General features: G+C 37.9%; 2 protein-coding genes across 3 annotated transcripts; both read left to right on the top strand.

The window, feature by feature from the left end:
- The first annotated feature begins 176 nt into the window (after window positions 1-176).
- On the top strand, window positions 177-3046 carry gpalpp1 (GPALPP motifs containing 1). The gene is made up of 7 exons (XM_023953383.1): window positions 177-385; window positions 496-619; window positions 706-786; window positions 1641-1899; window positions 2052-2216; window positions 2300-2404; window positions 2511-3046. Exons 1-7 carry the CDS (start codon window positions 301-303, stop codon window positions 2727-2729), a joined length of 1038 nt encoding a protein of 345 aa, XP_023809151.1. The 5' UTR covers window positions 177-300; the 3' UTR covers window positions 2730-3046.
- A 108-nt stretch (window positions 3047-3154) lies between these two features.
- Window positions 3155-8560, top strand: gtf2f2 (general transcription factor IIF subunit 2). Of its 2 annotated transcripts, XM_004067084.4 has the most exons (9): window positions 3155-3287; window positions 4386-4459; window positions 4723-4747; window positions 5102-5240; window positions 6696-6749; window positions 7281-7362; window positions 7506-7602; window positions 7726-7869; window positions 8018-8560. In XM_004067084.4, exons 1-9 carry the CDS (start codon window positions 3222-3224, stop codon window positions 8138-8140), a joined length of 804 nt encoding a protein of 267 aa, XP_004067132.1. In that variant the 5' UTR covers window positions 3155-3221; the 3' UTR covers window positions 8141-8560. The 2 variants fall into 2 exon arrangements, with proteins under 2 accessions (XP_004067132.1, XP_004067133.1); XM_004067085.4 differs by lacking the exon at window positions 6696-6749.
- The last annotated feature ends 433 nt before the right edge of the window (window positions 8561-8993 follow it).

Below are 8993 nucleotides of genomic sequence, written 5' to 3'. Positions count from 1 at the left end.
CACACACAAATACACAAACACACAAAAAAGAACATGAACCATCCAAATAGTTTAATACTTGTTAGGGGTTCTCATTAAGTTTATATTTCTGAAAACATTAGTCCAAAGTAATACGACATTAATAAACCCATGCTTTTATTCTGAAAGCACTTTTCCGCCTTTGACCAAACAAATGTATTTACTTCCTGTGTAAAAGGTCAAAAAAGCTTTTTATGGACGATCTTCGTTTTGTGGTTTGTGAAGTGTTTTATGTCGTTTAACAAAATCTGATGAAAACAGTGAATTAATTCAAAGTCCAAAATGTCGTCGGAAGACTTAATTGGACCTGCTTTGCCTCCAATGTTTCTAAAGGAGAGCTCCGAGGACGAGCTTAATGAAAATGACTGTAAGTTAAGGAATCAACATCCAAGTATAATTTTTGTTGCTACGTCAGCAGTTCATGTTAACTCTTGTAGAAGTATTTTTGCTTTAGTTTGATATCTATCTTTTCTGCAGTTGCTGGGCCGGCATTGCCTCCCGGATACAAACGGGAAGAGGCGTCGAGCTCTTCGGATGAAAGTGAGCCGGAGATCGCCAGGAAAAGAGCAAAGACGGGGCACAGCGCTGGAGACCGGCCTGAGTGGGTTCACTAAAGTGTTTCAGGTTCGAATCCCAATACATTGTCTCTATAGCCAAATAACGACATTGGATTCGGTCTCTGTGCAGACAGAGCAGTAATGAAGATGACGGTTTCTTTGGGCCAGCTCTGCCTCCAGGATTTAAGAAACAAGAGAGTTCTCCTGAAAGGTGAGCAGATGCCCTAAGAAATGTTTTTAATGGACTATAAAAGTAAAAAAAAAAAAAAAAAAAAGAAACTATCGTTTGAACTGTTTTAATTGTGATTGTGCATTTTTCTGGTTAGGATGGAGGCAGGAAACTCACTGATCATCAACTGTTAATTAACCTGTTTTATTGTAGACTCTTTTGTCATAGTATGACATTTGCCTCTATAAAACCCTGGTTCAAAAAGACTTAAAGATTTATTCAGAAACGGCAAAGTATAGAGAAAATACAGCAGCAAAACAAGCCTAAAGTTAGACCTAAAGTTAGATTTGAGGTGTTCCTGCAGAAGTGCGGCTTTAACTCTCGCCAATGTGGAGGTCTAGATTAAGTCGGCAGTCGTTATAGATTTTGTTCCTCGATCCTCAGTCTTGCTCTGATGATTTTTTCACACAGAAATGGCTTTTTTGTCCTCCAGCTTTTCTAAGCCAACTGCTATTTTTTTCCCAGTTATTCAAAATTATATCACTTTCCTTGTGAATTGACAACAGCTTTATTGTCAGACTAGTGCTCATGTTTTTTCTTTCTTGGAAACCAAACCAAAAATGCTCAAACCAGCCCACAGAAAAAAACCCTCTTTTTTTAGAGGGGCTGTTGATCAGTGACACCCAACTGCAGCTACTAGGTCTGAGCGCCATTTAGAGGTACTTACTACCCTCCTATTTTCATTACATTTTGGTCATTGCAGACAGTTGTGGTGTGGTTTGATTAAAGTCAATACTTCCATCATATTTTTGTTCATTCCCACATCTATAAAGGAACCAGCAAATTAGGGCTAACAAACTATGCCAGTTGATAACATTTTTACATTATTTTTGAAGGCGCCCCATTGTTGGTCCCGCCCTGCCCCCGGGGTTTTGCAAAGCAGCACAGAATCAAGAGGATGACAGTGATGGTGAAGATGGAGAATGTCTCCCAGGGCCCGCTCTACCTCCAGGCTATTGTGCTGAATCCTCCAACAGTGAGGGAGAGGATGAGGAAGTGATTGGACCCATGCCTGCCAAAGGCCCTGTTCAAAACTCTGTGGCCCTTGATATTGAGCGCCGAGCAAAACAGATGAAAGACAAGCTGACAGGAGTTGTGAGACATCTCCTTTTTTTCTGTTTATTATCTGTTTCTTTTATAGTTAAATAGTTTTACAAATAAATTACAAACAATAGACTGTTTGTCTTTGTGCATTTTCTATGTTTTTTCCTTTGACATTTTTCTAATACTGTATTTTTGGTGGGTAGGAAACTCCTGCACTGCCAACTAGAGAAACATGGATGACTGAGCTTCCACCAGAATTGCAACACATCGGCTTGGGAGCTCGTACGTTTAAGAAAAGGACTGGTCCAGAAAATAAGGATCGCTCCATTTGGACAGATACACCATCAGACAGGGAGCGCAAAGCTAGGGTATTTATTGGAAAAGACAATAACTTTGTTTTGATGTGGCATCCACCCCCCTTTTTTTCTTAATCTTATTTTTCTTTGAATAGGAGCGTCTTGAAGGTAAGAATAAAAAAGAATCAGAGAAAAAGGATGATGTCACGCATGTTTCTAGAAAGGACTTGGAAATGGCAGAAAAGGTTTCTAAATATAATGTAAGTTGGGAAAACTTTACATATCTGCTAATCTAAATCTCAAATTTTGATTAGTGTGTCACGATGAAAATGGGGGCTAAAAGTGCTAACTTGTTTTTTTTTTCAGGAGTCTAAACGTGCCGAGTCTCTAATGACTTTGCACGCAAAGAAGATGAAAGAGAAAGCTAAGGACAAGGCGGACCAACCAGTGGAAAGAAGACCATTTGATCGCGATGCAGACCTGCAGGTGAATCGATTTGATGAAGCTCAGAAGAAACAGCTGCTGAAGAAATCTCAGGAACTAAACACGCGGTTCTCCCACAGCAAGGACAAAATGTTTTTGTAATAAATTGCTAAAACATGCATAGTCTAATTTGGACTTGCAGCAATTTACCAGCAGGGTTTCTGGAAGACTTTTTTTTTTTATAAATGTATGTACTTGTTTGTGGAAATGCAGATTGTTTGTATAATTTTGCTGGGGGGGGGGGGGGGGGGGGGGTGAACATTAGTTTAAACATGATGTGTTTTTGTGACCTGTTCTGATATTGTATTTACAACCCTCTCCATGTTTTTATGTTCCTCTTTAAATTAAAATGTATGAAAGTTTTTGTTATCTTTAACCAATTTTGTTTTGACTTTCCAGTTGTATAAAATTAAAAAAAACATTATTCTTGTACCGTTTGATTAAAAAAATATAGTTCACTCGTAATTTTGGGCTGTTTGGAGGGAATTCGCGTGATTGTGAGTTTGTTCTATTTTGGACCATCGCGCTCTCCTTAGTTTAATATTCTTGCGCAAGCGTGTTGCCTGTGAGTAAAACAAGAGCAACGCCTGAAACATGTCAGAAAAAAGTGACGTTGATTTAACAGGTGCTAAGCTGAACACGGGTGTGTGGCTTGTGAAGGTAAGTGTATGGGATTTTGAATACGGCAACGAGACTGAAGACGATGCCGTGTAATTATACGGTGCAGATGCTAATGGTTACCTAGCTTAGCATTAGTTGAGTGAAACTGCGTTGTTTGTCAATAAACAATTTATACACCATGTATAATCTATTTTAACTTTTTTTTCTTTCTTTAGTAAGTCAATAATTGATATCAAACAACTGGCTTTGTTAAAACCTACGTTGTAGATAACGGCATTCAACATGATGATGCAGCCATGGATGCTAGATATTTCTTGCGTTGATTGATAGTAAATATTAATTTATTAAAATAACTTAATACAAAGCTGCACCTTTTACTTTTAAAATTATACGTTCAGTTCCCGAGAAATTTAATGTTAGTTTTGCAAACATTTTCTTAAAATATTGAGTTTTGTTTTATTTGTTGCGGCTTATTTTTGTACCAGAATTGTAAATTAAAAACTGTTTTAGAATTGGGAGCATATATGAAAAACAGCAAAAGTTATACATTGGATAGCATGATGATAATAAGCCAGTTAGCAAATATCATTTATGAAAACGGACTCTGAAAATGGTGAATAAAAGCAACACTATGGTTCCTGTAAATTCTGTTGACCTTCTTTTTACTATAAAGCCATAAATTAGTAAAACACTGCCTTCAAATTAACTTCTAAAGTAACAATATATGAATATTTTAATTGAAAGAACTGTCTATTAATTTCTTTTGGGAACATTTTTAGCTTTACATTTGAGTTCCACCATTCATGACTGCATACGGAAGCAGTATTTTTTGTTTAATGTATTTAGTTTATTGTCCCCGTTAAACTAATGAACAAAGACAAACAAACAAAAACAAATACTTTTGTAGACAGATCAGAAGTGTGATGAAACTATATATTAAAAACTTTAAATGTTCCAATTTTGTCTGAAGAAGTATTCGATTAGTAAACTCCCTACATTCTACATACATAACATAAACTCCAAGTGTTTTGCTACTTACAGTTCCAAACTATTATTGTTGCAGGTTATTTTTATTTCTTGTGCTTTTCTTTTTGAGATGTATATTTGGTTATGATCTTTGAACACTTCTTTTCTCAGGTACCCAAATACCTGGCACAGCAATGGGCAAAAGCAACGGGCAGAGGCGAGGTCGGGAAGCTCCGAATCATCAAGTATGTTGAAAAAAAAATCAAATGCATTTCTAAAACTGAGCAAAGATATTTTTCTTTCCCTCTTATTGAAGAATCATCAATGTATGTTGATATCATCATTATCTTTAGTAATTACGATGATGAAAACATTTTTTTAAATAGGGGTTACATTCTGTTTTAATTCTACACAATGTCAAGAAAAAGTGCTTCTTCTTTTTTACCAGGACTTGTCATTGTTGTGTTATCTAATTAGTGACATTAACCTCACTGTTATTATTTTAAAGGAAAGGAAATCTGGGAAAACCAGAGGTAGGTAGCTTTCTTTTGCATCCCAGCGATTATTTTACCGATATTACTGTGCGTTTGTGTCATTGTGTTGGACCAGACAGCATAAATCGGTAACAAAAATAAGTTTTAATACATGAATTTGAATATATCAGTGCCAACGTGAAAGTTCCTTATAAAGTGAAAATCAGAGTTAAAAAGAAGTCACTGTTACTTTGTTTTTTTAAAAATAACATTGTGTGTTTTTTTTATTCCAAAACGATTTTTTTTTAAATAACGTTTTAAAAAATCAGATTAAATCAAGTAACCTGGCTCAACATGTTTCCAAAATTATTTGTGTAAATGTATATTGTACACCATTCCTTGACCATCTCCCAGGTGTCCTTCACTTTGAACGAAGAGCTGACCATCATTGAAGGTATAGAGGATAAGACGGTGTCTGCGCCGCGTGATCATCCTTTCACCATGCAGTCAGTGGGAGGACAGATGCTGGCCGTCTTCACAGAGAGTTCATCTGGTGAGTTGTGCTCATGAGGAGCAGCACTAACCCCTGCTCGCCGTGGCCTTTGCTGCTGTCCTGTCACTTATCGGGTCATTAGATCGCAGAGGGGGGTTCTGTGTTTGTGTGATGTGGGGTCCTTCATCCTGCTTCTCTTCAAATCCAGCGTTTCTCTTGGCTTTCTTGTGTGGCTCTGTGTTGTCACTACTTCTCTGTTTCTGTGAAGTTTTCCCGCAGACTCATCATACAAAATAGGCATGCCAAATATTAGTACAATTTGTCTTCATATTGTCAGATTTGCTTCTCTTTCCTTTTTTATTTAATGTAATTTCACTTTTTTAATCAGTTGGTCATTAATTTAATCCCAATCACTAAAGATGATTTTTAGGAAAACCTTTTCTTTTTTTTTTCAGTCAATGAATTGCCACAAATCATTGCTGAATTTGTGATTGGTTTCATTTCTGCAGGGAATTTTTGGGTTTGGATCAGCTGGCCTTTTTTTAGGAATGTCAAAGGTTTACTTCAGCGTTGGATGTTGGGATGGTGGCGTTTTGCCTTTACGTTTTAACATTAATTGCCTGCCAGTGTGTCTTTAAGGGCTGCACAGTCAAAATAGTAAGACATTAGGTCTGCACGACATGAGGAAAACTAGCGATTTGCGTTATCAGTGATCAATATTGTGATGACGATATAACTTGCGATACAACAAAATTCATCATTTCCATTTCACTACAATAGTTTAATTTAAATAAGAGTCAACCTAACTTAAATTTACTCCAAATGACCCTCGTTAGAACATGTAACATAAAAGGGCTCCATCCAATTGGTCAATGATGTAAAGGAGTTTATCCAATTGGTCAAATCCATAAAGGGATTAATTTGATTTGTTAAATACTCCAAGCTGCCATAAAATTGTTTCAGCACATTTAAGGTAACCATTTATCACAATTTTTGCCGTTTTTTGCGATCTGCATATTGCACAGCTTGATATTGCGATAGCAATAAATTTGCGATATATTGTGCAGGCTTGGAAGACATCTTTTATAGTTTCTTTTTTTTTTCCAGCTGAAACCTGAAACAACAATAATTTAAACGTAAATTAAACGTACATTTGATCGACAATTCGTGAAGATGAGGTTATAATTTTCTGTCGAGTTTCTCTTAATGTTAAGATTTTAGTTTCTCCCTTATTTAATGGAAAACGATCCGTGCATCCCTGCTGGTTGTGTGTCAGCGGTGGGAGGAGGGGCCTCGTGCTTCCTTCAGGAAGGACATGCTTTGCTTCGTGCCTGCTCCGGTATCTGCCCGACCTTGCTCTGAGAAGCTGCTGTGTGAATTTAACGTTTGTGACTGGGACTAAAATCTAGATGTGGCTTTTATCGTTCGATTCCCACCCTCCTCTGTCTACCATGCCTTCCATTTTTATCCTCCCTCCCTCCCTTCCTCCCTCCCTCCCTCCATCCCTCCCTTTAGGCCAGTCAGAAGAAAGATCTGATGGCAGCAGCTCAGGGGCGGGGTCAGGTCCAGGTGAGTCCTGTTTTGCCACAGAAAGACAAAGGTGCTGTGTTTTTTTCCTTTGGCCAAGACTTTTTTTTTTTTTTCTGCCAAACTAACACTCCATGTAAGTTTGGAAGATGTGTGAAAGCATTCCATAAACTATGGATGCAAGATGTCATGTTGTGTCAAAGCAGGTGGTTTGCTGGTTTTCTGACTGGTGCTGATGAAGCTGGGCAGACTGCTGCCTGCTCTCACTGTTGATTGAAGTCTGTTCAGTTGTGGAATTCCTGGAGATACTTCTTTTCTGATGTTCTCATGTCAATGATGGTGCAAGTGGAAAGTTGGGAAATTAATGAACCAAAACATTATCTTTTCAAATGTGGATGAGAGCTTTTGTGAATTAGCATTTTATGAGTTTTAGTGAAAGTCTTTTTTGTGGGTTTTCTTTTTCTAACACCTGTATTACATCTGGTTTCACTCCTACTTTGCTCTCTTTTATTTATGATTTAAACACTTTAAGACATGCATATGTGGACCCCAACTATGATTTTCTTTTTTTAGATAAAATCGCCTTGGAGGGAGTTGTGGTTCAGAGAGCGGAGTGCAGACCTGCGGTCAGTGAAAGCTACATGAAATTGAAGAGGTGAGTTTGGTGCATTCGATGTGCTGTATGTAGCATAAAAACAATGTGAGGGCGTACATGCATAACATTATTATGACAGGTATTTATGCTGGGCAACAAAACCTTTGCACCTCAGTAATACAAGTAAGCCCTCTGTTAAACAGGTTACAAATTGAGGAGTCCTCCAAACCATCCAGGCTCTCGCAGCAGTTGTCAAAACCTGTCACCAACTACAAACCTGTGGCCAACCATGAGTACAATGTAAGACGTTTCCCATATTTGTGATTACCCACACGAAACCAGCAACATGTGCACAAAATTTGTAATTGAGCAGAGGAGGCAGTATTTAATAAACATGCTTGTTTATTTCACCATTTGCCACAGCGCGAGTACGAGAAGAAGAAGAAAGAGGAAGGCAAGAGGGCGAGAGCTGACAAACAGCAGGTTTTGGAAATGCTGTTCTCTGCTTTTGAGAAGCACCAGTACTACAACATCAAAGACCTGGTGGATATCACTAAACAGCCAGTGGTAAGTCCAAACAGGAGAGTGCTCAATCACTGGGGCGAGATTTATTTTAAAAAAAAGAGAAACGATTAACTTTCTTTATTCTGTTTTATTCTCATAGCAAAACTATGGAACTTTTTTTTCTTCTCATTGTGTCCTTTTGTTTCCTCAGATCTACCTTAAAGAAATCCTGCGTGACATTGGCATCTACAACGTGAAGGGAACCCACAAGAACACCTGGGAGCTCAAACCAGAATACAGGCATTACCAGCCTGGAGAAAAGACTGATGAATAGAGACACGATTGTACTTTTAGCTGTACCTCAGATATGAATTCCCTCTCCAGATTTTCCCAAAATAAGGTTTTAAAATGTACGAGATCAAGCCAGGTCAAAAGGACTCACTGTTTGGCATTTCCAACAATTTTTTAGTTTCTGCTCATCTTCCTGGTAACTGGATTTCATTTTTTGTCTTTATCATGGGCATCAAAAATATTTTAGTCAGACTTTTCCTTTAGTTATATATATACAATGGGGGTATTTTGTGGGTGGGGGGGGGCACACATGATGGCATGTTTTATGTTAAAAATCATTCCGATGGTTTGAGCTACTTTGACTCGATCACAATGGAATTCAGCTTTTAAGACCTGTTGCTGTATATATGAATTTTTACTGATGTTTCCTTTGAATAATTGCAATAAAATGTTTTTATTGGACAATTCAATATCCTGGTTAACTTTAAAGCTCTTACAGTTGAATGTATACAAGTTTCAGTAAAATTTCATTTTAATGGGCTTCTAGCAGAGTCAGTTGGGAGCTTTTTAGTGTATTGTGTTCATTCCTCAAAGAAACCCCAAAGTGGTGTTTTGATCCATTCATGACCCTGCTCTCTGAGTGCCAACCCTCAACCCCAATCCACAAAAACAAGCAGGTTCTCACGAGCTGACAGCAGTGACAACATCCCCTTCCAGGAAGTCTGCCCCGCCAGCGCCGCCCCCAGGTTAACACTTTCTCCTCAGAGCTAACAATGAGGCTTAAACTCTTTCCCTTTACAGTGGTGGACACAATTGTTGGTACCCCTCAGTTAAAGAAAGTCCTAAATGCTCACTGAAATGACTTGAAACGTTCAAAAGTAACAAATTAAAATTTA

This window comes from Oryzias latipes, chromosome 3 (genome assembly GCF_002234675.1).
Source record: "Oryzias latipes chromosome 3, ASM223467v1".
NCBI lineage: Eukaryota > Metazoa > Chordata > Actinopteri > Beloniformes > Adrianichthyidae > Oryzias > Oryzias latipes.
Note: the sequence above shows the minus strand (reverse complement) of the source record. Positions and strands in the feature narration are given on the sequence as shown.

What these genes read in the sequence shown, in the direction of transcription:
- gtf2f2 (XM_004067084.4), top strand. Translation starts at nt 3,222, where the DNA reads ATGTCAGAAAAAAGTGACGTTGATTTAACAGGTGCTAAGCTGAACACG. An exon ending in AGCTACATGAAATTGAAGAG is followed by an intron (nt 7,363 to 7,505) that starts GTGAGTTTGGTG and finishes TCTGTTAAACAG; the next exon opens with GTTACAAATTGAGGAGTCCT. An exon ending in TGGCCAACCATGAGTACAAT is followed by an intron (nt 7,603 to 7,725) that starts GTAAGACGTTTC and finishes CATTTGCCACAG; the next exon opens with CGCGAGTACGAGAAGAAGAA.
- gpalpp1 (XM_023953383.1), top strand. Translation starts at nt 301, where the DNA reads ATGTCGTCGGAAGACTTAATTGGACCTGCTTTGCCTCCAATGTTTCTA. An exon ending in CGAGCTTAATGAAAATGACT is followed by an intron (nt 386 to 495) that starts GTAAGTTAAGGA and finishes TCTTTTCTGCAG; the next exon opens with TTGCTGGGCCGGCATTGCCT. An exon ending in CAAGAGAGTTCTCCTGAAAG is followed by an intron (nt 787 to 1,640) that starts GTGAGCAGATGC and finishes TTATTTTTGAAG; the next exon opens with GCGCCCCATTGTTGGTCCCG.